Genomic DNA, 27,196 nt, shown 5'->3' with positions numbered 1-27,196 from the left:
AAAAAGCAGGCTGCTTTGTCCCTTAAGCACTATATAAACAACCCACAGGCAAGGCCAAGTCTGAAATGAGAAACAGTTTATAAGTGTTACGCCTAGCATCATAATGGCCAACCGTGCAAATATTTAAGACCCGGGTTAGACAGAGCAGCTCAGCTTGGGTCTTAAGCTAAGTCTGCCAGTAGGCAGGATGCTCACCCAGGTGTGCAACCCAAGCACTAGGCGGGCTGCTAGGTTCCTCACTGACGGGCAGCACTGGTAGCAGCCTGGGCTCTGTCCCCTGGGTGTGCCAACGTTGGCACTGGATCCTCTCTCCACAACAGCCCTCCTACCTTGCACAGCTACCAAAGACGTGAAAATGTATCCTCCTTACACAGAAGGGCCTTGGACGGTCAGAGGTCTCTTTCCCATCTCATGCTACCCAGTCCCCTCCCTCTCCACAAGAGGTCTGTCCTCTGTAAGTTGACCATCACGTGAGGGGTTCTTGCCATCCTAATACACCAATCACACCCAAAGTGGCCACACCAAGACCTCGCAGGACAGCCCTTGGGGACCACTCTGGAGGAACAGACTGAACAAGCCTGCCACTCTCCTGCCTCTTTCTGTGGTTACACCTCTGCTCCTCGGCTCTCACAGACCAGCCCTGGGGAGCACGCCACCCAGAAACAAAGGAACTACACACCGGACAGGGGTGTCTGTGTGTGAACTGAATGAACCACACCATGGATAGCTGGATGCAGCCAGTGGCAAAAAAAAAAAAAAAAAAAAAACAACACCATGGAGGAAAAAGACAAGAAAAGCACTGAAGGGCAATATATTCCTTTCCTGTTCTTCCTGTCTTGTAGCTGTACACTGTCAGGGTTGGGAGGCTGCGCGAGCCCTCTTACTAGACCAGCACCAGGTGGGAACATGGAAGGATGCCTAAAGCACTGGCTGGACGCTTGGACCAGAGCCACGGTCTCCACACTGTAGTCCCCGAAGGTTCCCTGTGACTGTGGGCAGGGATGCTGAAGGGGAACGGACCCATGGGTGCTCACCCTCCACACGCGCCTACCTAAGAACTGATGGGCCGAGGATGCACCTGCACTGGAAGTCACTCTGTGGCCCTTTTCCCACTTCTTTTACAACGCCCTTTGTTTGATAAAGAGTCTGCCTGCAATGCGGAAGACCCGGGTTCAATCCCTAGGTTGAGAAGAACCCCTGGAGAAGGGAATGGCAACCTACGTCGGTATTCTTGCCTGGATAATTCCATGGACAGCCCACAGAGTTGCAAAGAGTTGGACACGACTGGGCAACTAACATTTTCACTTTTCATTTACTTGGTGCAGGGAGGGGTGGGAGACCCCACCCCTTACACCATCCTGAATCCTAGCGTAGCAGTTTTGCCCCAATGTGTGAAAATCTTCAGGACGCCAAGCAAAGGAAGTTTAGAAATACAGTACTGGCCACACTGCTATATTTAAAATGGATAACCAACAAGGTCCTATGGTATTGCACAGCTAACTCGGCTCAATGTTATGTGGCAGCCTGGATGGGAGGGAGTTTGGGGGAGAATGGATACATGTATATGCATGGCTGAGGGCCTTCGCTGTTCACCTGAAACCATCACAACACTGTGAACTGGCTGTATCCCAATGCAAAATAAAAAGCTGAAAAAAAAGAAGAAAGAAATACAGTACTGGTTCGTACCAAGGAAATCTCCTTAAGTCAAGGCCTGTTGTTTCTCATAAGACAAAGACCCGACATTAGAAGCAGGGTCTTCCGGTCACTTCTCGGATATTCATTTCAGATCACTGTAGAGTGGGGTGGTAGAGATGACACATTTTGTTTAACTACTTTGCCTCTTCTGCCTCCTGTCTCTTAAGTCGGTATTTATGTTATAATGTACCCGTTTGGGCAAAGCTCCGATCTTATCTAGAGCTTATATTTAGAATTCAAGAATGAGACAGTTGTCGTGACACAGACCAACGTGTTTATCTGAACCCCAAAATAACATCACAGTCCTGACAGTGACTGACCGGGGATGCGTCTGAGGTCACTTGGCAGGTACTCTGCATCAAGAGAATGAGAGGAGTCTAAGGTTTTCAGGGAAAACATTTAAAGCTCATGGTAAGACAAAAGAATTTCATGAAAAAAAGATTATACAAGGTACGTTTTAGGGAAAATATCTTCCGTTTTCTCAACCCACTCTCAGTATTGCAAAGTAGATGTGAGTTATAGGAACAGAAATTGAGAGCCCTGGCGAAGCAGCTCCGCTGCATTTCCCAGAGACCCAGACGCCCAGGACTCCAGGGAGGGTAACAAAATCTCCTGCAAGTTAAGAGTTTTCTAATGTGGTTTCCAATAACGTTAAAAGAAGTCTTAATTGAGCTGTCAACTTGTGGATCATAAAAAATTATTTTTGATGGGTGATATATTACCATTTGACTCAACGTACAGTCGGGAAAAGGCCAAAGAATGGATGATATTGCTAGATATTAAAAAAACACAGAACTCCTACTCCCATCTATTAATATAAGCAAGCCTTCTTAATCTTCAAATCTACTAAAAAATAAGAACATAACTGTTACTGCCCTGTCTCATTCTAGCAATGCATGAAATTCATTCTCAGATATCTTAACCCAAATGAAAAAATCCTTTTTAATGAATAACATTTTATCTTTTGTGGTACAGTTTCATAAACTTTGTAACATTTGTTATTTTGATCATTCATGTAAGAAGAAATTGAAACTTCTAGTACTCAAGTCTTATGGCCATAAAATATAAATACTTAAATTTTAATTTTACTCTATATTTTTGGGATAGCAAAGTATGATACAGTACTCAATAGAAGACTTACAAAGATGAAAAAAATTGGGTTAGGGTAATACTCTATAGTAAATATAGAGCGGAAATAGGAGTTAAAGGAGCAAAAAACCAGATAAAGTTTTCAAATCTCTTATGGAATTTGGTTGTACTGAGTAACTTTAAGAATGATTGAATATTTCCACTTTAGTAACTTAGTATTTACAATATAACAGATCTTCCTCACCCTTTTATAATAATCTAACATTAAGAGTTCCAAAGAATAGCAAGAAGAGATAAGAAAGCCTTCAGCGATCAGTGCAAAGAAATAGAGGAAAACAACAGAATGGGAAAGACTAGAGATCTCTTCAAGAAAATGAGAGATACCAAGGGAACATTTCATGCAAAGATGGGCTCGATCAAGGACAGAAATGGTCTGGACCTAACAGAAGCAGAAGATATTAAGAAGAGATGGCAAGAATACACAGAAGAACTGTACAAAAAGGTCTTCACGACCCAGATAATCACGATGGTGTGATCACTCACCTAGAGCCACACATCCTGGAATGTGAAGTCAAGTGGGCCTTGGAAAGCATCACTACGAACAAAGCTAGTGGAGGTGATGGAATTACAATAGAGCTATTTCAAATCCTGGAAGATGATGCTGTGAAAGTGCTGCACTCAATACGCCAGCACATTTGGAAAACTCAGCAGTGGCCACAGGACTGGAAAAGATCAGTTTTCATTCCAATCCCAAAGAAAGGCAATGCCAAAGAATGCTCAAACTACCACACAATTGCACTCATCTCACATGCTAGTAAAATAATGCCCAAAATTCTCCAAGTCAGGCTTCAGCAGTACATGAACTGTGAACTTCCTGATGTTCAAGCTGGTTTTAGAAAAGGCAGAGGAACCAGAGATCAAATTGCCAACATCCGCTGGGTCATGGAAAAAGCAAGAGAGTTCCAGAAAAACATCTATGCCAAAGCCTTTGACTGTGTGGATCACAATAAACTGGAAAATTCTGAAAGAGATGGGAATACCAGACCACCTGACCTGCCTCTTGAGAAATCTGTATGCAGTCAGGAAGCAACAGTTAGAACTGGACATGGAAAACAGACTGGTTCCAAATCGGGAAAGGAGTACGTCAAGGCTGTATATTGTCACCCTGCTTATTTAACTTATACGCAGAGTACATCATGAGAAATGCTGGACTGGAAGAAACACAAGCTGGAATCAAGATTGCTGGGAGAAAAATCAATAACCTCAGATATGCAGATGACACCACCCTTATGGCAGAAAGTGAAGAGGAACTAAAGAGCCTCTTGACGAAAGTGAAAGAGGAGAGTGAACAAGTTGGCTTAAAGCTCAACATTCAGAAAACGAAGATCATGGCATCCAGTCCCATCACTCCATGTGAAATAGATGGAGAAACAGTGGAAACAGTGTCAGACTTTATTTTTGGGGGGCTCCAAAATCACTGCAGATGGGGACTGCAGCCATGAAATTAAAAGATGCTTACTCCTTGGAAGAAAAGTTATGAGCAACCTAGATAGTATATTCAAAATCAGAGACATTACTCTGCCGACTAAGGTCTGTCTAGTCAAGGCTATGGTTTCTCCAGTAGTCATGTATGGATGTGAGAGTTGGACTGTGAAGAAGGCTGAGTGCCGAAGAATTGATGCTTTTGAACTGTGGTGTTGGAGAAGACTCTTGAGAGTCCGTTGGACTGCAAGGAGATCCAACCAGTCCATTCTGAAGGAGATCAGCCCTGGGATTTCTTTGGAAGGAATGATGCTAAAGCTGAAGCTCCAGTACTTTGGCCACCTCATGCGAAGAGTTGACTCATTGGAAAAGACTCTGATGCTGGGAGGGATTGGGGGCAGGAGGAGAAGGGGACGACAGAAGATGAGATGGCTGGATGGCATCACGGACTCGATGGACGCAAGTCTGAGTGAACTCCGGGAGTTGGTGATAGACAGGGAGGCCTGGCGTGCTGCGATTCATGGGGTCGCAAACAGTCGGACACGACTGAGCGACTGAACTGAACTGAACATTAATATTTACGGCTCCAAGACATTTAGCAGAAGTGCCCGCAGGGGCAGGCACCTACTCAAATTTTTTGTCCAGATGTCTTGGTTGCTCAACCTGGCACTGGCTCTGGTTTCCAAAGTCACTAAGCATGGTGACCCATGACCTAACCACTGGGTGAGTCCTGCTGACAAATCGTAAAAGGATTGGAGAGAAGAGGAGAAAGAAAACAGGGGACACAGAAGACAATGGGATTATGACATTAGAATCCTTTAAAGGACGATGGGAGTAAGGAAATAAGGAATAAAGAATTCAAACTCCCAACCAACACCAGTATTAATGCTCAGATGGGAATTTGCTTAGTAAAAGCTTCAATCACAGAGAGACTTAGGATTGAATTCCAGTTATGTAAAGTATTCATTTCATGTAGTATATAACCCAACATTGGGTAACATAATCCTGTCCAAAACAAATTGGGAGAAAAAAAAAAAAGGGTGTCATTAGTTTTGGAAATCTAAGTCTCTATGTTCTTTTGGGAAAGAAAGCAAAGGAAAATGTGTCCTGTGTGTGGCAGTGGAGGATGGAGCACAATAAGCCTGGCTGGAGCAGGTCCTCAGGCCCAGGACGTCACATGCCTGAAGACACTGACTTTCTTTCCTGATTGGTGGTGTTTAGGTGCTAAGTCGTGTCCGACTCTGCGACCCAACGGACTGTAGCCTGCCAGGCTCCTCTGTCCATGGGATTTTCCAGGCAAGAATACTGGAGTGGGTTGCCATTTCCTCCTCCATTCCTTCCTGATAAAATGAAGCTATACCTAGACCACATCTGGCAGGCAAGAGCCTATCATGGATTCTTAAAAGCCATGTCTTACTGGCTTCCTGACACTATGCCATAAACTACAACATCATAAATGAGGAGCACTGATTTCGAGAGCTGGGAGGGGACTGGGAGGTTTCCAGCAGAATGTCCACTCTCCCCACTCTGCTCTCACCGCTCAAGTCGACAGAGATGTCATGAAAAGCTATGGTGTGTATCAGATTTCCTCTGCAACTTTTGAGACTTCTTATCATAAAAAGATAAGCCAGGGCCTTCCTAGTGGCTCAGACTGTAGAGAGTCCACCTGCAATGCAGGAGACCCAGGTTCAATCCCTGGGTTGGGAAGATCCCCTGGAGAAGTGAATGGCAACCCACTCCAGTATTCTTGCCTGGAGAATCCCATGGACAGAGGAGTCTGGTGAGCTACAGCCCATGGGGTCACAAAGAGTCAGACACGACTGAGCGACCGACACTTTCTTTTCATCATGAAAAGAAGAAACTGAATGTGAAGCTATGGGAAGAGCTAGCTGAAGGGTCTGTCCATGGCTTCTGAGAGCTACTCACACAGAAAGGACCTGAAGCCAAGTGACTGGACTGCTAAGTGGAACAGAATCACCAAAGTGCAGTGGGAGAGTTTTCAAATCTACCTTCACTTCAAATTCGAATCCCAATTGGTTTCACAGCCACCTAGCACCTCACACAGGCTGTTACCTGAGGGGTGCTAAGTTGCTTCCATCCTATCCAACTCTTTGTAACTCCATGGACTGTAGCCCACCAGGCTCCTCTGTCCATGGGATTTTCCAGGCAAGAATACTGGAGTGGGTTGTCATTTCCTTCTCCAGGGGATCTTCCTGACCCAGGGATTGAACCTGTTTCTCATGTCTCCTGCATTGGCAGGCGGGTTCTTTACCACTGGCACCACCTGGGACTGACACTTTGAAGTTAAGGTAATAAACTCTATGAATGTTAATACTCTATGAATGCTGCTGCTGCTGCTAAGTCGCTTTAGTCATGTCTGAGTCTGTGCGACGCCATAGACAGCAGCCCACCAGGCTCCTCCATCCCTGGGATTCTCCAGGCAAGAACACTGGGGTGGGTTGCCATTTCCTTCTCCAGTGCATGAAAGTGAAAAGTGAAAGTGAAGTTGCTCAGTCGTGTCTGACTCCTAGCGACCCCACGGACTGAAGCCTACCAGGCTCCTCCGTCCATGGGATTTTCCAGGCAAGAGTACTGGAGTGGGGTGCCATTGCCTTCTCCCTATGAATGCTAATACCTTCTAATTTTTGACCTATTTTCCTTGGGAGGGGAGAGAAGGAGGCAGATATGAGAGAGGTTGATACCAAAAACTACTTTAAAAATTTACTCTGGGGATGTTACTTGCTTTCTCTCTCAAGACCTGCTGTACTTTAAATCTCCATTGTGCACAATGCTGGCCCTTTTGGACTGATTCTCCTGCCCTTTAGAGGGGAACCTACAACAGCGCCCAAAGAACAATACTTCCAAATGCCAGATCACATGAATAAATATTCATCTAGAACATTACTCTCTTACAAAACATCACCAGGGAACACTTGCCCCGAATATTGCCTCCTCTGCAGCTCTTTCTCTATGATTTTATTCAGAAAGTTCTACAGACACAAGTTTCAAAACACGCCATGGTCCCCTTTCAACCCAAACAGCTCTGTTTTTATTTGCTTTATCTATGATTCAGCCTGTCTCTGTACAAACAGTTCTGCACCTAAAAATAAAGGTAAAGCCATTCTTCTGAAGAAATAGCGCATCTTTCCAAGTATGCCAACATAACATTATATACCATCTTTAAAAGGATGGTTAATTTCCATTTAGATATAATGCTTGCTTGACACATACACCAGATGACTGTCAGTTAGTAGCCTGAACAAACTCAGGACACTACTGCTAACTCTGACATCCAGTGAGACAGGAGATGGCAGGAGACAGACTTAAGAGAGAGAAATACAGAAAGCTGGACTTTCCCTGATCACCAAAAAACACCAAACCACATCTGGTTTTCATACAAATTCTGTTGACTCAACAAACGTGATTCCAATTCTACAGTAACTGTGGATTTTATACACTGCGCTGTGCTCTGCCTCTCAGCTGTGTCCAACTCTTTGCGATCCCATGGACTGTAGCCCGCCAGGCTCTTCTGTCCCTGGGGATTCTCCAGCCAAGAATACTGGAGTCGGTTGCCATCCCCTCCTCCAGGGGATCTTCCTGACCCAAGGAATCAAACCCAGGTCTCCCGCATTGCAGGCGGATTCTTTACCGTCTGAGTAACCAGGGAGCTCTTTCATTAGCAGGTTACAAAATCAATTTAATGAGCTAGAGTCAGCATTGATCTAACAGAAAAATATCATTTGTTTTAATGACGAGCATTTCTTATGAAACTAGCTTTAAACACACACATACTGATATACTTACATATTGGATCTCACTGATAATTACGTTTACTAAGGGTTTGAAAATATTAATTCTATAGGATATCATTTTTTGTCCTGAAAATTCCAGTTAAGAGATTAATGTGTATAATTAACATTTTATTTAAGAATATATACATTTGCCTTGTCCTGATGAGTCTTAATGTAAACAAAATGGAGTTAGAGCCCAGGTGTTCTGATTAAATGTGATTGAAAACCAAAAGTGAAAGTCTCTTAGTACTGTCCGACTCTACGACCCTATGGACTATACAGTCCATGGAATTCTCTAGGCCAGAATACTGGAGTGGGTAGTCTTTCCCTCCTCCAGGGGATCTCCCCAACCCAGGGATTGAACCCAGGTCTCCAGCATTGCAGGTGGATTCTTTACCATCTGAGCCACCAGGGAAGCCCAAGAACACTGGAGTGGGTAGCCTATTCCTTCTCCACTGGGTCTTCCTGACCCAGGAATCGAATTGGGGTCTCCTGAATTTCGGGCAGATTCTTTACCAACTGAGCTATCAGGGAAACCCTAAGTGTCGTTAACTATTGATAATGATGTTGAGCATTAAGCTAAACCAGGGACTGTCATGACATTTTACATAAGTTATCTTATGTATCTCTCAACACAGCTATAAAGTAATAATTATTCTTCTAACTTTACTCAGGGAAGCAAGGCAACTTGCCCAGGGTCTCAAAGACAGGAAGTGGTAAGACCGGCATAAATCTTATTATCCAGCTACAGAGAGGTTAGCTGAGTTACTCTCCATACAGTGAAAGCAAAAGTTAGTTGCACAGTCATGTCTGACTCTTTGTGATCCCATGGACTGTAGCCTGCCAGGCTCCTCTGTCCATGGAATTCTCCAGGCAAGAATACTGGAGTGGGCTGCTATTTCCTTCTCCAGGGGATCTTCCGACCTGAGGATCTAATCCGTGTCTCCTGTATTGCAAGCATATTCTTTACCAACTGAGTCACTAGGGAAGCCCTTAAAATAGATGTTTCTGAGATTATCTCCTTGGACATTATGTTCAGGAAGTCTCAGATGACATTACTGCATGCAGAGAACCCGAGTGTTTGAAAAATGCTAACATGGGCACCCCAGCAGCTGAAAAGGATTTCAGACATCAGAATGAACATGTTTAGGAAGTGACTACATTTCCCAGTAGGCTTCCCAGGTGGCTCAGTGGGTAAAGAATCTGCATGCAATGCAGGAGACACAGGAGATGCAAGTTTGATCCTTGAGTCAGGAAGATTCCCCTGGAGGAAGAAATGGCAACCTACTCCAGTATTCTTGCCTGGAGAATCCCATGGACAGAGGAGCCAGGTGGGCTACAGTCCATGGGGTCGCAAAGAGTCGGACACGCCTGAAACGATGGAGCACAGTACACTTCCCAGTGCAGGGACAGTTCCTGGGGTACTAAGGATGCACTTTAAATTGCAAAATTAAGAAACGTCATGCCCAAGCAGATTCTTTAGCAGCTCAAGACTCACATGCTTTAAAATTTTCATCATTCTAGTTGGTCAAAGGTCATGCTGGAAGAAGTAAGAGAACTTTACTCAGAATCCAAGTCTGACTGGCATAAGGTAGTGACGTGGACTACTATTTTAAAGGGAATCTAAGGATTTATATGGATTTCTCAGGTGGCTCTGAGAGTAAAGAATGTGCCTGCAAGGCAGGAGACACAGGTTCGATCCCTGCATCAGGAAGATCTCCTGGAGGAGGAAATGTTAATCCACTGCAGCATTCTTGCCTGGAGAAACTTATGGACAGAGGAGCCTGGTGGGCTACAGTCCATGGGGTCGCAGAGTTGGACACAACTGAAGTGACTAAGCGTAGGATTTATATAATACTCAGTTTCGCCATCCATCTCTCTCCTCCCGAAAAATCAGATCCACCTGCAGATAACTAAGCAAAAATACATTCCAAATGTCTGACATATACCACACTTACAAAGTACAAAAATCTGCTCTGTGCACAGAAGTGTAAGTGAAATTATATTCTATACTGTGGGGAGTCTGTTCTTTCTGAGAGTATTTCTGAGTAATTCCATGCTGCTGCTGCTGCCACCAAGTCGCTTCAGTCGTGTTTGACTCTGTGAGACCCCAGAGACAGCAGCCCAACAGGATCCTCCATCCCTGGGATTCTCCAGGCAAGAACACTGGAGTGGGTTGCCATTTCCTTCTCCAATGCATGAAAGTGAAAAGTGAAAGGGAAGTCGCTCAGTCATGTCCGACTCTTAGCGACCCCATGGACTGCAGCCCACCAGGCTCCTCCGGCCATGGGATTCTCCAGGCAAGAGTACTGGAGTGGGTTGCCAGTGCCTTCTCCAGAGTAATCCCATGGGTACATACAAATGTGGTGTGACAATGAGGCAAGAGCATTTTCTTTTCCTATTTCCTTATAATGAAAAGTCACATGAAAGTCATATTAAATAACATAATAAATGGTTAAAATTCTGTCAGGAAAACCTAGTGATAAGAATTTTCCTAATTTCCGATTCTCAAAAGTTTTCAGAAACGTTGTGTATCACTTAATGCCAACATTAAGATTCTCTTCCAAGGATATGCATGAAACACATATCAGCTTCATATTGTGGAAATCAGAGTTAACTTACCATTCCGATACATTTTCTGAGGATGCTCCAGATACTGAAGTCATTTCTGGAAAACATAGGGGAGGGCAGGCTTGTTCTAGGAAAAAAAGAAAAGAAAAACAATATAACCTTAATAGCACTGGCAGTAGGGAAAAGAAGCTACTGTCATCACCACGAAAGCCACAGGCATACATTAAGGAGACATTAATATGCACGTAAAAATCTGCATGTGCAAAAGCAACAACACGAAGGATGCTAAATATCACTAGTCACTAGGGAAATGCAAATTAAAACCACAATGAGACATCACCTCACACCTGTAATAGCATCACCCAAAGATAAGGGATTACAAATGCTGACATCAATGTGGAGAAAAATGAAAGCTGTGCACTGCTGGTGGGACTGTGAACTGGTACAACCACTGCAGAAAAGAGTGTGGAGGGTCCTCAAAAGATTAAAATTGAACTCGCATAATATCTACCAATTCTGCTTCTGGGAACACATTAAACACTAACTTGAAAAGATGTCTCCATCCCCATGTTCATAGCAGCATTATTTATGAAAGCCAAGACATGGTAACAACCTGAGGGTCCACTGATAGATGGACAGTAAGATGTGGTATGTACTTCTCTGTCTCTGTCTCTCTCTCTCTCTCTCTCAGACACACATACCCACACACTCACAAAGAGGAATATTATTCAACCATAAAAAAATGCAGAAACCTGACCATTTGCAACAAAACTGATGGACCTTGAAGGTATTATGTTAAGTGAAACAAGTCAGACAAAGACAAATACTTCACGATCTCACATGTGGAATCTAACAGTAATGACAACAAAAGCCTCATAAAACTCACAGAAAAAAGATCAGATTTGTGGCTGGAGAGAAATGGAGAAAGGTGGTCAACATGCACAAACTTTCAATTATAAGATAAAGAAGTACCATGAATATAATGTACAACGTGACTATAGGTAACACTGGAAGATATAATTAAGATACATAGCGAAGTTAAGAAAGTAGATTTTAGAGTTCTCATCACCAGGAGAGGTGAATGGATGATGACTAAATCTACTGTGGTAATCATGTCACAATACTGCAAAATGTAAGATATATGTAACTCGAACCACTGTACTGTACACCTTAACCTTAGTGAGGTATATCAATTATTTCTCAACAAAACTGGAAAAAAGGTGCATCATCATAGAGAGGCTAAAACAGGGTCATTCTGGGCTTATATTCCCAGTCACTGCTATTTTGGGCCCTCAAAAATTTCAGAGCAGATCAACTGGCCCCACATCCTCACAGCTGTCCTGATCAGAATTCTCCTAACCCTCCTGCGCTGCTGTCCAGCTATTCAAACCACCTCAAAGGGACACTGTTCTGGCATATCTGACCTGCTGTCTGGTCTAAGACAGACCTCTCACATTCTGATACTCAATAAATTATTTTCCTTTAGCTATTAAATAATGGAAACAAAAATGCCATCTGATAACCTATTATCAGATTGTTTTTAAGAAATTAAATGGGAAAATGCCAACTCCAAACCCAAAGTAAAATTTAGGCTGGGCATCATATATCAGTACTTTCCCAGAGGTACTGATACTGAACCAAACTCAACCAATTCTGGATATACGGGAAAATCCTCTACAAATTAACCTCTAGAGAAGGAACATTCCCAAAGCCTCTGCAGGAGCTGAGAAGTTGCTGAGAGGAGGGTGGCTGTTGTCGGCGAAGGGTCTGCTGTTCCAATGAGCAACAAACCGGAGCTCAGGCATCCTGAGATCTCAGCACTACCAGGGGCAGGAGCAGGGGGTGCCCCGAACAACTTCCTGAAACACCCTTATAATGATGCTTTCTTTTCCATTATCTTAGGTTATGGTCAAGGGTGCTGGTTTTCCAATGCTGTTTGAAACATACCCGTGTAACTAAAATATTAAAGAAAATTTGAGAGAAGAGCATTGAGACATATACAGTACCATGTGTAAAATAGATGACCAGTGAAAGTTCGATGTATGAAGCAGGGCACCCAAAGTTGGTGCTCTGGGACAACCTAGAGGGATGGGGTGGGGAGAAAGGTGCAGGGGGGCAGTTCAGGATGAAGGGGACACATGTATACTGTGGCCAATTCATGTTGATGTATGGCAAAAACCAGCACTATATTGTAAAGTAATTATCCTCCAATTAAAATTAAAAAAGAAAATATTAAAATTTTTACCTTCTATAGAATCTATTTCTATAAACTACTTCAAATTATACAAGTTACTAAAATTTTAAGTTTTAAAATAAATAATATTTTAAGATCCTCCGTGGTAGAATCCTTCTGATTTTCCTTTTTTTAGGAACATACACTGCTCATTTGGCAGATTTGTTATCTGCCCAATCTGCTGGATAAGTGGCCACAGATGGTACTGAAATCACATTCTCTATACAATCTAAGACTATCAATCTCGATGATGTGAACAATTGAATCAAGGGATAGAATCTCTGCCATTACCTAACATTTGCATGTATAATACAGTTTTAGAGATGCATATCAACTACATTTTTCATCTCTTGTCTATTAAAAAGCAAAATCTATGTCTAGGAAGTTATGAGCCTAAAATAAGTTTTGTGAAAACTGAATAAGGGACTGTATTGTCCCCAACAGATGCTTACATTAAATGTATGTGTATAGGTTACTATTCTAATTAAAGGCAAGAAGAACAAAAAAAAAAAGGACATATTTTACAAGCAAGAAGGCAGGAGATAAGAGACATCCAAGCTTTACTCGGAATAGAGGTTTAAGTATTTGATGAATGAGTTTTGGAAATTTATAAGGCCTTTTGGTACACATTACTCCTTTCATAAAGAATCTAGAGGGGTAGGATGCGGTGGGAGGTGGAAGGGAGGTTCACAAGGGAGGGGACATGTGTATACCTATGGTTGATACATGCTGATGTATGGCAGAAACCAACACAATATTATAAAGCAATTATCCTTCCATTAAAAACTAAATTAAAAAAAAGAATTTGGTTTATGTTGTGCTACTTAAGAGATCAACACTAGGGTCACTGGTGGAAGCTACAGGACAGCCAAGGTAACTATACTATAAACCTAACATTCTATAAAGCTAACATAACAGCTATGAGCCTCCCTGGTGGCTCAGTGGTAAAGAATCCACCTGCCAATGCAGGAGACACAGGTTCGATCCCTGGGTCGGGAAGATACCCTGGAGAAGGAAATGGCAACCCACTCCAGTATTCTTGCCTGGAGAATCCCATGGACAGAGGAGCCTGGTGGGCTACAGTCCATGGGGTCACAAAGAGGCGGTCATAACTTAGGTACTAAATAACAACATAACAGCTAACATAAAATATAACCTGTCTTATAGTTAATTCGAAATAGGGGAGACAAGAGATCTCAACAAGGAAGGGCTTCAAACAGATGCTGGAGGATCCCTTTCGGTCATGGCCCTGACAGGCATTCCTGCGCTGGGTGGGAAGTTGGTCTCCATCAGCTCGTCCAGGGATGTTGCTAAACGTCCCACATGGAATAAGACAGGTCACCACACCAAAAAATCATCCAGCTTCTAAAGAGCCTCTTGATGAAGGTGAAAGAAGAGAGTGAAAAAGTTGGCGTAAAGCTCAACATTCAGAAAATGAAGATCATGGCATCCAATCCTATCACTTCATGGCAAATAGATGGGGAAACAGTGGAAACAGTAGCTAACTATTTTTTGGGGCTCCAAAATCACTGCAGATGGTGATTGCAGCCATGAAATTAAAAGATGCTTGATCCTTGGAAGGAAAGTTATGACCAACCTAGATAGCATATTCAAAAGCAGAGACATTACTTTGCCAACAAAGGTCCATCTTGTCAAGGTTATGGTTTTTCCAGTAGTCATGTATGGATGTGAGAGGTGGACCATAAAGAAAGCTGAGGGCCAAAAAATTGATGCTTTTGAACTGTGGTGTTGGAGAAGACTCTTGAGAGTCCCTTGGACTGCAAGGAGATCCAACCAGTCCATTCTGAAGGAGATCAGTCCTGCATATTCACTGGAAGGACTGATGCTGAAGCTGAAACTCCAATACTTTAGCCATCTGGTGTGAAGAACTGACTCATTTGAAAAGACCCTGATGCTGGGAAAGATTGAGGGCAGGAGGAGAAGGGGAAGACAGGGGATGAGATGGTTGGATGGCATCACCGACTCAGCGGACATGAGCTTGGGTAAACTTCGGGAGTTGGTGATGGACAGGGAGGCCTGGCGTGCTGTGGTCCTTGCGGTCGCAAAGCCGGACACGACAGAGTGACTGAACTGACCTGAACTGAATGTCAGTAGTGCCAAAGTTGAGAGACTTATCATAGAAATGGGACTTCTGCAGTGGCTCAGATGGTAAAGAATTCGCCTGCAATGTAGGAGACCTGGGTTCAATCCCTGGGTCAGGAAGATTCCCTAGAGAAGAGAATGACTACCCACTCCAGTACTCTTGCCTGGAGACTTCCATGGACAGAGCAACTTGGCGGGCTACGTCCACGGGGTCACAAAGAAGCTGGACATGACTGAGCAACTAATACATACTGTATACTGTATCACAGAAATATGAGAGTTTCACAGATAATTTTAAACTTTGCAGTGTTTTTCTTTTTAAAAAAAAGCAACAAGATAAATTAAGTTTAATAATATCTATGATTAAACCCAATAGGGTCCAAAATATTATCATTTCAAATGTAATCAATGTAAAAATATTAGTGAGATATTTTATACTTCTCCCACACCACGTCTTCAAAATCCAGTGTTGATTTTACACTTAGAGTACATCTCAATTTAGCTACCACATTTTTAACAAAATGAAATGCAGTCTTACCAAAGCAGTAATGTTATGTTTAACGGCAAAATACTTTGTACTGCTTCACTTTTACAAACTATATTATGAAATTAACAATAAAATCTATCCTTATTAAAATTAAGTAAGACTAAAGACTCAGCTTCTTGGTGGTCACACTAGACACATTTCAAATGCTCAAAAATCACCTGTGTCTACTATTGGACATAATGGATTTCCGTGATTACTTCTGAACACAAAAGGCTAGGATTGCTCTCAGACTGTAGAGAAGAGCACAAAATTACTCACTTACATGAGTCTAAAGTCAATGAGAAGCAACACAGTCCACAGCCCAATCATTAAGAGGAGGTGAAATCTGCAGTATTATCTAAAGAAGCAGAGGGAATGGATTTTTTGAAATTAGGTAGATCAAAGTTTAAAGAAAATGATTTGTACTTAAAAGGGTATGTTTCTATATTTCAAATGTTCACTCCTTCCACACGGGGGTAGGGAAGAATAATAAGAATTCCCTACTGATCTTGGATGAGGCAGTGTTACTCCAGGCAGAAATCAGAACCATGGAGAGAGGGCCTCAGAGTTTTCAGGCTGAGCACACAGATCAATCATTCTCTTGCCTTCGAGTTTATCTGAGAGTCATTATCCTGAATTCTATGCTTCCTTTTTCCCTTCACACAGAGAGAAAACACCCTGTACCAGGGACTGAGAGCGATGTGGCCCGGTTCTATTTTCAACCATACAGATGCCACTCTGACTGTGGACACAAGGGCACAATGACTGGTCTTTAAAGGAAGGTCCCATCCCAGTTGCTTCATCTCCGTGCTGCTCAGGGCTCAGCCGCTGCCCCGACACCACGCCCTGCATCACAGGGTGTACACAGACCCCCAGCTGAACCGAGTTAACGTGAAGTGTGACTCACAAAGGCTGTGCTGGGTTCCCCTTGCTCTGAACATGCTGTGCAAAATTCAGACCACTGGCCCCCATACCTTTGGGAGATGCGCCTGTCTTTACCAGGCCACTGAGCTCCTCTGGGTCTTAGGAATGGGCATGGATGTGTCCCATGGGAACAGCACATGCAGTGTAGGCCCTCACAAAAGGGGAGGAAAGACCCAGGGGAAGGGATCCAGGGCTGCAGCCCATGCCCCTGCCTCCCAGCATGAAAGTGAAAGTCACTCAGTTGACCTTTGTGACCCCGTGGACTATACAGTCCCTGGAATTCTTCAGGTCAGAATACTGAAGTGGGTAGCCATTTCCGTAACCCAGGACTAATCTCCAGCAGGGTGATATGGCTGGCTGATCTACTTCAGGTGGAGGCTACATCTGCAGTGAGAAAAGGGACAGCCGAGATAGACCTAGAGATTGTCCTACTGAGTGAAGTCAGACAGAGAAAGAGCTATACAGATGATGTCGCCTATACGTTGAATCTAAAAAACTGGTTCAGGGTTCAGCTCCCTGTGTTATACAGCAACTTCCCATTAGCTAGTTACTTTATACATGGTCATGTATACGTTTCAATTGTACTCTCTCAATTCATCCCATCCTCTCGTTCCTTTCCCCCACTGTGTCCAAAGTCGGTTCTCTATTTTGCATGTGTATTCCTGCCCTGCAAACGGGTTCATCAGCACCATTTTTCTAGATTCCATATGTATGCATTCATATATAATATTTGTTTTTCTCTTTCTGACTTCACTCTGTATAACAGGCTCCAGGTTCATTCACCTCACTAGAACTGACTCAAATTTGTTCCTTTTTATGACTGAGTAATATCCCACATATATCACAACTTCCTCATCTATTTCATCTGTCAAAGGACATCTAGGTTGCTTCCATGCCCCAGTTATTGTAAACAGTGCTGCAAAAAAACACTGGGGTACATATGCCAATGTTCAATTATGGTTTTCTTAGGGTATATGCCCAGTAGTGGGATTGCTGGGTCAGATGGTAGTTTTATGTCTAGTGTTTTAAGGCATCTCCATACCATTCTCCAAAGTGGCTGTTATCTATTTACATTCCCACCAACAGTGCAAGAGCGTTCCCTTTCCTTCACACCATCTCCCTCATTTATTGTTTGTAGATTTTCTGATGATGGCTATTCTGATGGGTAGTGAGGTGATAACTCATTGCAGTTTTGATTTGCATTTCTCTAATAATGAGAGATGCTTATGTGTTTGCCAGACATCTCTAAGCAATGCAATTTTAAATGCACTCCAATGTGCTAATTTCAAGAAACGAGGTTTGTTGGTGTTCCATGGTATACTTAAATTCCATAGTTTTTCATTTTCCCTGTCTTCATTCATATCCTCTGTTATTTCTGTACACATCTGTCACTTACTAGAGACTGTAGCTCCTCCTGAGATCAGGGACTATGTCTTATTCTCTTCTGCATGCCCCACATTGCAGAGTATTTTGCACGCTAACAGATGCTGTATGTCTTTACCTAACATCTCAAGTTAAAATGAGCAACAGGAAGAAAACCAGCAAAAAAATGAAAGATATGAATAAGTGGTAAGTGAGGCATGAAGAACACAGATAATCAAATTTTCTGCCTTTAAGTGATCTCTTAAGGAAACATTTTCAAAACCAAATTCCTTAACATATATTTTCAGATCCATTTCTTAAATCTTCTGAAGGAATAACCATTTTTAGCAGAATATTCATTAGGATATTTAGAAAAGCATAAAACAATCTAATTCTAACCTTTGATTCAAGATCAAAAGAATCCTAAGAACTAAAAATCTAAGAAAATAATTTCATAGAGAAGCAGACTTTAAAACATGTATAACTGTAACACTGAAAATTTACATGTGTACACTTACACATGTATTATGTGTTTTATACTTCTGTGTGTGTTTCTTCTTGCACTCATTAGGTGCTTATCACCTCTCCTTTACAGCTATCAGAATTCTTCTCTTTTCCCCCAAATCATCCCTTCCATTAGTCCCAATTTAAATATAACCCTAAAGAACACAGATTGTATTTGAAACTAACCATTTGTAATTTTGCTTGCACTACTGATGTTTGCTAAACACCCAAAATGAAAGTCTTCCAAACAAGGAAGCCATTAGGAATAAACTAAAAAAAAAAAATTATATTCAAAAAATTGAAGACTAGATTTCAAAATGATGCTGCATGAGTAAATTATCATAGTAATTAAAAGCCTTATTTTCACAAATTATGTAAAATCTTACATAGTTCATCTGGGGTACAATTTGCAAATCTTTTATAAACGTTTAAAGAAAATAATGGGCAGAAAAAGCCTAGTAATCTCAACGTTAATGCAAAAAGATACTCTTACTTAAAAGTTAATTAAAAAGTATCAAGTTCCATTTTTGGAAATGGATCACTCTCTATCCTTTCTTCCTCCTGGTCAGGATAAACAACCATAGAGAATATAACACTCTTATTAACCCTCCACTCATTACTGAAGGACATGCAAGGCTCCTGTTGAGCATTTACTTATATTCTTATTAAATGAGATTCTGAACTCTGTTGAAACTGTGGTTGGAACACCACAGGTACTCAGTAAATGTTGAGATTTTATGCCAGTTGGTTTTCTATTAACTAGGGCTCTAGGTTGAGTCCCACAATCCATTTGTCCTATAATTTTTCAATAGCAATCAAAAAGGGCTATTATTTACTCTCAAACTATTATGTCATTCTCATTAAAAGATACTGATGACGTTAACCTGAAGAACACACATCATTAATGATACTAGACAGAACCAAGGACAATGGATAATATTTGGGAGAAGCAGAGGCAAAGATTTCTTAGAGTGAACCCCAAAAAGCCCTAACATAAAGGAGAAAAGTTGTAAAATGGATTTCATAAAACCAAAACCTTGTGTTCAAAGAAGGTATTAAGAGGTCTATTTATTATTAAGGCAATGGAAAGGTGAGCTATCAACTCAGAGAAAATATACATACTACATATGTCATTCCTAAAGGAAATCAGTCCTGAACATTGATTGGAAGGACTGATGCTGAAGCTGAAACTCTTAATACTTTGGCCACCTGATGTGAAGAACTGACTCATTGGAAAAGACCCTGATATTGGGAAAGATTGAAGGCAGGAGGAGAAGGGGATGATGGAGGATGAGGTGGCTGGATGGTGTCAACGACTCGATGGACATGAGTTTGGGTAAACTTCGGGAGTTGTTGATGGACAGGGAAGCCTGGCGTGCTGCAGCTCATGGGATCGCAAAGAGTCAGACATGACTGAGCAACTGAACTGAACATATATTTGATAAAGGATTATATCCAGTGCTAACTTTAGCGGCATATATACTAAAACTGGAATGATACAGAGAAGATTAGCATGGACTCGGCTCAAGGATGACGCAAAGTCATAAAGTGTTCCGCAAAGTCATGAAGTGTTCCACATATTTATAAAATTGATAATTAATCAGAATCTACAGGAGCTACCCCACGCCCGAGGTCAGGGGCGGAAGCCAAGAGGAGCAATCCCAGGTCCAAGGAGTGGCGGCTGCATGGGCGCAGGAGGACCGAGAGGAGCTACTTCACGTTCAAGGTCAGGAGGGGTGACCTCATCGAAGGTAAGGAGCAGCGGCTGTGCTTTGCTGGAGCAGCCGTGAAGAGATACCCCACGCCAAGGTAAGAGAAACCCAAGTGAGACGGTAGGTGTTCTGAGAGGGCATCAGAGGGCAGACACACTGAAACCATAATCACAGGAAACCAGCCAATCTGATAACACGGACACAGCTTTGTCTAACTCAATGAAACTAAGCCATGCCGTGTGGGGCCATCCAAGATGGGCAGGTCATGGTGGAGAGGTCTGACAGAATATGGTCCCCTGGAGAAGGGAATGGCAAGCCACTTCAGTATTCTTGCCTTGAGAACCCCATGAACAATATGAAAAGGCAAAATGACAGGGTACGGAAAGAGGAACTCCCCAGGTCGGTAGGTGCCCAATATGCTACTGGAGATCAGTGGAGAAATAACTCCAGAAAGAATGAAGGGATGGAGCCAAAGCAAAAACAATAGCCAGCTGTGGACGTGACTGGTGATAGAAGCAAGATCCGATGCTGTAAAGAGCAATACTGCATAGGAACCTGGAATGTCACGTCCATGAATCAAGGCAAATTGGAAGTGGTCAAACAGGAGATGGCAAAAGTGAACATCGACATTCTAGGAATCAGCGAACTAACGTGGACTGGAATGGGTGAATTTCACTCAGATGACCATTATATCTACTACTGTGGACAGGAATCCCTTAGAAGAAATGGAGTAGGCATCATGGTCAACAAAAGTCTGAAATGCAGTACTTGGATGCAATCTCAAAAATGACAGAATGATCTCTGTTCATTCCCAAGGCAAACCATTCAATATCACGGTAATCCAAGCCTATACCCCAACCAGGAACGGTGAAGAAGCTGAAGCTGAAAGGTTCTATGAAGACCTACAAGACCTTTTAGAACTAACACCCAAAAAAGATGTTCTTTTCATTATAGGGGACTGGAATGCAAAAGAAGGAAGTCAAGAAACACCTGGAGTAACAGGGAAATTTGGACTTGGAGTACGGAATGAAGCAGGGCAAAGGCTAATAGCGTTTTGCCAAGAGAAAGCACTGGCCAAAGCAAACACCCTCTTCCAACAACACAAGAGAAGACTCTACACATGGACATCACCAGGTGGTCAACATCTGAAATCAGACTGATTATATATATATTCTTTGTAGCCAACGATATAGAAGCTCTATACAGTCAGGAAAAACAAGACTAGGAGTGGACTGTGGCTCAGATCATGAACTCCTTATTGCCACATTCAGACTGAAATTGAAGAAAGTAGGGAAAACTACTACACCATTCAGGTATGACCTAAATCAAATCCCTTATGATTATACAGTGGAAGTGAGAAATAGATTTAAGGGACTAGATCTGATAGAGTGCCTGATAAACTATGGATGGAGGTTCGTGACATTGTACAGGAAACAGAGATCAAGACCATCCCCGTGGAAAAGAAATGCAAAAAAGCAAAATGGCTGTCTGAGGAGGCCTTACAAATATCTGTGAAAAGAAGAGAGGCGAAAAGCAAAGGAGAAAAGGAAAGATATAAGCATCTGAATGCAGAGTTCCAAAGAATAGCAAGAAGAGATAAAAAAAGCCTTCCTCAGCGATCAATGCAAAGAAATAGAGGAAAAGAACAGAATGGGAAAGACTAGAGATCTCTTCAAGAAAATGAGAGATACCAAGGGAACATTTCATGCAAAGATGGGCTAGATAAAGGAAAGAAATGGCATGGACCAGAAGATATTAAGAAGAGGTGGCAAGAATACACGGGAGAACTGTACAAAAAAGATATTTTGACCCAAATAATCACAATGGTGTGATCACTCACCTAGAGCCAGACATCCTGGAATATGAAGTCAACTGGGCCTTAGGAAGCATCACTACAAACAAAGCTAGTGGAGGTGATGGAATTCCAATTGAGCTATTTCAAATCCTGACAGATGATGCTGTGAAAGTGCTGCACTCAATATACCAGCACATTTGGAAAACTCAGCAGTGGCCACAGGACTGGAAAAGGTCAGTTTTCATTCCAATCCCAAAGAAAGGCAATGCCAAAGAATGCTCAAACTACCACACAATTGCACTCATCTCACACGCTAGTCAAGTAATGCTCAAAATTCTCCAAGCCAGGCTTCAGCAATACGTGAACCGTGAAATTCCAGATGTTCAAGCTGGTTTTAGAAAAGGCAGAGGAACCAGAGATCAAATTGCCAACATCCGCTGGATCATGGAAAAAGCAAGAGAGTTCCAGAAAAACATCTATTTCTGCCTTACTGACTATGCCAAAGCCTTTGACTGTGTGGATCACAATAAACTGTGGAAGATTCTGAAAGAGATGGGAATACCAGACCACCTGACCTGCCTCTTGAGAAATCTGTATGCAAGTCAGGAAGCATCAGTTAGAACTGGACATGGAACAACGGACTGGTTCCAAATAGGGAAAGGAGTACGTCAAGGCTGTATATTGTCACCCTGCTTATTTAACTTCCATGCAGAGTACATCATGAGAAACGCTGGGCTGGAAGAAGCACAAGCTGGAATCAAGATTGCTGGGAGAAATATCAATAACCTCAGATATGCAGATGACACCACCCTTATGGCAGAAAGTGAAGAGGAGCTAAAAAGCCTCTCGATGAAAGTGAAAGAGGAGAGTGAAAAAGTTGGCTTAAAGCTCAACACTGAGAAAACGAAGATCATGGCATCCAATCCTATCACTTCATGGCAAATAGATGGGGAAACAGTGGAAACAGTGCCAGACTTTATTTTGGGGGGCTCCAAAATCACTGCAGATGGTGATTGCAGCCATGAAATAAAAAGACGCTTACTCCTTGGAAGGAAAGTTATGACCAACCTAGATAGCATATTCAAAAGCAGAGATATTACTTTGCCAACAAAGGTCCGTCTAGTCAAGGCTATGGTTTTCCAGTGGTCATGTATGGATGTGAGAGTTGGACTGTGAAGAAAGCTGAGTGCTGAAGAATTGATGCTTTTGAACTGTGGTGTTGGAGAAGACTCTTGAGAGTCTCTTGGACTGCAAGGAGATCCAACCAGTCCATCCTAAAGGAGATGAGTTGGGTGTTAATTGGAAGGACTGATGCTGAGTCTGAAACTCCAATACTTTGGCCACCCCATGCAAAGAGGTGACTCACTGGAAAAGACCCTGATGCTGAGAAAGATTGAGGGCAGGAGGAGAAGGGGACGACAGAGGATGAGATGCTGGATGGCATCACCAACTCAATGGATGTGAATTTGAGTAAACTCCAGGAGTTGGTGATGGACAGTGTGGCTTGGTGTGCTGCAATTCATGGGGTCACAAAGAGTCAGACACGACTGAGTGACTGAACGAAACTGAATTATATGCAAATGGAAAGGAAATCTAAAAGAGAAGGGATATATGTAAACATGTAGCTGATTCACTTTGCTATACAGCAGAAACACAACACTGTAAAGCAACTATATTCCACTAAAATTAATTTTGAAAATTAAATCAATAATACACAGACATACAGCTCAATTTAAAATGGGCATAAGCCTCAGGCACTTCCCAAAAAAAACTTTAAAACTGACTCATAAATGCATGTGTAAGTGCTCAAAATCATTTACGAAGTGTAAATTAAAACCAGGACGTGATTCTGTGTTATACCCATAAAGCATTAAACGTTGCTGAGGCTGCAGTGTAACTGAAATTCTCACACAGAGAAATGGTACACTGACTTCGGCAAACATTACAGTAACTTTCTGTAGCTAAGTACACACCCTCTCTAGAACCCCCAAATGCTACTCCTACATAACAAAGTGAAAAACTGTCCATAAGGAAGACGTGTATAAGAATGCTTAAAGCAGCTTTATTCAATAAAACTCCCAAGTGAGAAAAGCCCAAATGTCCATTAACAGGGATACAGAGAAACAAACTGCTGCACATTCAAACGATGGCATTATCACTCAGCATTAAACAAACTGAACGCTGAACCACATGACATGGATGACTCTCAGAAACACTGAGCGATGAAAGCCACGCTAAAAAAGAGATTGCACGCAACACACTGCTGTGTTTCAAATGGATATCCAACAAGGACCTACTACTGTACAGCACCTGGAGCCCTGCTCATTGTTAGGCAGCAGCCTGGATGGGACTGGGTTTGAGGAAGAATGGATACATGTTTATGTATGTGTATGGCTGAGTTCCGTCCCTGTTCACCGAAAACTATCACATTGTTAATGGCTGTATTCCAATACATGGCAAAAAGTTTTAAAAAAAAAGAGAGAGAGAGAGAGAGCACATGCATATTCCATCCGCAATGCAGTTCAATAATAGACAAGAATAACCTATCGTGACAGAAATGACAATGGAGGGTGGTTATGGGCGGGGCGGGGGGGGGGCGCGGTGGTGGTTAGTGACCAGGAGGCAGTTACAGGGAACTTTCTGGAGTGATGGAAACAGTCTGCATCTTGATGGGGGGAGGGAGGGTTTGTTTCATGAGTATATGAATTTGCCAAAACACATCAAATTGTATATTTAAGAGCTTGAATTTCAAAGCATGCTAAATTTACTTCAACAAAGAAGCAAAAAGAAATTATAATTTGTTGGTTTCCCAAACTTTTTGGTCTTAAGATCTACTTAATTCTTAAAGGTTATTTGTGACCCCAATGAGTTTTCTTTTATAGTGGATTACATCTATCACTACTTACTGTATCAGAAGAAAAAATAAAAAACACAAGTTTTACTTATTAATAACAGTAAAATAAATATGCTAACTTAAATGACATTTTTGTGAAAAAAAGTAACTGTATTGTCCAAAACAAGAATACCTTAGTAAGAAGAGTGGCATTATTAAACACCTTTGCAGTCCCTTTAATGTCCGGTTTTACAGAAGATAGCTCGTTGCTCATAACTGCTCCTGCACTGAATCAGTGATGTCGCACCATCACGTAGTATCTAGAAAACTCCACTGTATGCTTATTAGTGGATAGTAATTTTAAAAAGGCTAATACCTTAGTAATATTAAGCAACTTGTTTTAACCTTGTGGTTCTCCCTAAAAGGATCCTAGGGGACCCCCTCTCCCCAACAATGGTCAAAAGACTAGTTTATAGAAGCACTGGCATAGACAGTCAGCAAAGGGGTCATCCGCTTTCCACAAGGTATCTTTAGGAAACTTTAGAACAAGTCAATTAAAAAAAAATTGATTCAATAAATATGGATTGAATTTCAACTACCATAATTGATTTTGTGACTAAGAGGAGGCTGGATCACAAAATACTCAAGAATGTTTACAGTTGAGATACTTCAGTTTCAAAATGTTATTTCATTTCTGGAGTCTGTTTCAATACTTTAACATTTAAATCTGGGTATAAAACAAGTTTCTCTGGCCTTGCAACTCAAGGAATTTCAGCTTAAGTTGATGCAATCTGGTTTTTTTTCATCATGAAAATGATGTTTTCATTAAACCAAGGAAAACAATGCTTGCCCTCCAAAGTTGACTTATGTCCATAGTCTTAAAAATGCTATCACTCTTCAGTCATGGAAGAGTAAATAAAGTTGTACTTATATGTGGAGATATAAGATCTTCAAAGGCATTCTGTTTATATGAAACATTTCATAAGTGTAATATATTAGTATCAACACAAAATAACTAAAATATATCTATACAATACAATGACGTTTCTAAAATCTGTCTATCTCCATTTTCAACAGAAGCAAGCTTGGACTGATTACAATATCAATGAGTACACTGATATTGTAATGTATCTTCTATCAACTTCCAGACTTGAATTCGGACAAACAGAGGAGTTGCAAGTTCTCTCTGCATACCCAGAATCAGCACCTAACTTAGGGCTGAGTCAGACATGCAGGTCATGGGGTTAGGTGGACAGCTGGGTATTTAATCTGCTCCTAGACATCTTCATGTTGAAATCAGCCTTTAGTCTTAGAAGAAAGTCCGTACAAGTCTAAGATGAGATCCTTAAGACTAGTCCAGAGCCTTTTCAGGGACTATGCATATTTTTAAAAGTCCAACAACTTGGTTTCCTATTTTAAGCTTACTGTGGTAACTTTATGTAATTATCTGATATTGCTATCTGGTTTTGCAGTGTATTTTAAAGATTATTTTTCATTTTGATCTCTTAAATTATGAAAAGCCTGTAATTATCACTTAATAAATCTGGCTCTATATAGCAAGGAGATGAAGGTGATTATATGGCCTTGCTTTATAAGAGCTATTACTTATTTTCATTTTAATAAGTTAAAATGCATATTTAAAATTTCAAATTGCTTTCCATATGGCTTTCTAAAATTTAGAATTCTTTGTCCAACTTCAGTAACGTAATAAATTGACTTCCTATTCTTGTTAGTTTATTACCTTTACCAGATTAAGAGGAAAGCCTACAGAAACATCACACCGCCAAGCCAACATGGACCGATGAACACATACCCAGAAAGCAGTCGTTCAGTTTAGAGAGAAATTGGCCCCTTGGGCAACAGGATTTCCTCACGTCAAGCCTACTGAATGGTGTTTGGCACAGCTGGCAAGAAGGCATGACACGTTAAGTTAAGGCCGACCTTACTTAACTTAGGGACAGAGTATGTATTCTCTGCTCAGCTTATCTCAAAGAATTAACTAAGACTTCATGCAATGAGGGGGCTGGAACAGATGTAAACTAATGAAGTATAGAGAGCAGGTCATGATAAGGTCATCTAAGACCTAAAGGAAATGGTCTTAAAGACAGAGAACACAGACAAAATGCAAGCTGCTGCGCGCAGTACAAGTCAGAGCCAGTTTCTTCATCCCTGTCTCATCTGAAAGGCTGACCTAAGCCCCTCTGCAGTGTGGACAGCTAAGCAGCACAGACGCAGGGAGCACGAAATCTTCTACTAACACCTTCCCACATTCCAGAAAGGATCTAAAGCTGTTTTGCTGCCAGTAATTTTGTTGGCAGGAAATGGGAAAGCAGCCTTTCCTGACTATAACAGGAGTTTCTTGGACACTACACTAGGAGAGGTCCCGTCTTAGAACCCGGGTGTGCTCCAGTTGAACTAGGAGTCTGGCAGCAGGCAGTGTGAGGTATGGCAAGACCCCAGAGTAGCCCTGAGCGCCTGATGGCAACAGTTGATACCTGAACACAACTCTGGAGCAAAGCTGTGTCTAACAGGCTGCGTGTCACCTGGACACTGCAGTTAAGGGCTTCAGATCCCCA

At 41.9% G+C, this 27,196-nt stretch overlaps 1 protein-coding gene and 1 non-coding gene across 6 annotated transcripts in view; one reads left to right on the top strand and one right to left on the bottom strand.

The window, feature by feature from the left end:
* The window catches only part of OSBPL1A (oxysterol binding protein like 1A), a 221,838-nt gene that overhangs the window by 29,185 nt on the left and 165,457 nt on the right, over window positions 1-27,196 (bottom strand). For all 5 annotated transcript variants that reach the window (XM_004020467.5, XM_012103464.4, XM_027960780.2 and 2 more), the window contains one exon: window positions 10,680-10,755. In XM_004020467.5, coding sequence (XP_004020516.1) covers window positions 10,680-10,755 — 76 coding nt within the window. The remainder of the gene's footprint in view (window positions 1-10,679; window positions 10,756-27,196) is intronic.
* On the top strand, window positions 19,739-19,845 carry LOC114110510 (U6 spliceosomal RNA). The gene has a single exon (XR_003586762.1). It is a non-coding gene; the product is annotated as a U6 spliceosomal RNA (small nuclear RNA).

This window comes from Ovis aries, chromosome 23 (genome assembly GCF_016772045.2).
Source record: "Ovis aries strain OAR_USU_Benz2616 breed Rambouillet chromosome 23, ARS-UI_Ramb_v3.0, whole genome shotgun sequence".
NCBI lineage: Eukaryota > Metazoa > Chordata > Mammalia > Artiodactyla > Bovidae > Ovis > Ovis aries.
Note: the sequence above shows the minus strand (reverse complement) of the source record. Positions and strands in the feature narration are given on the sequence as shown.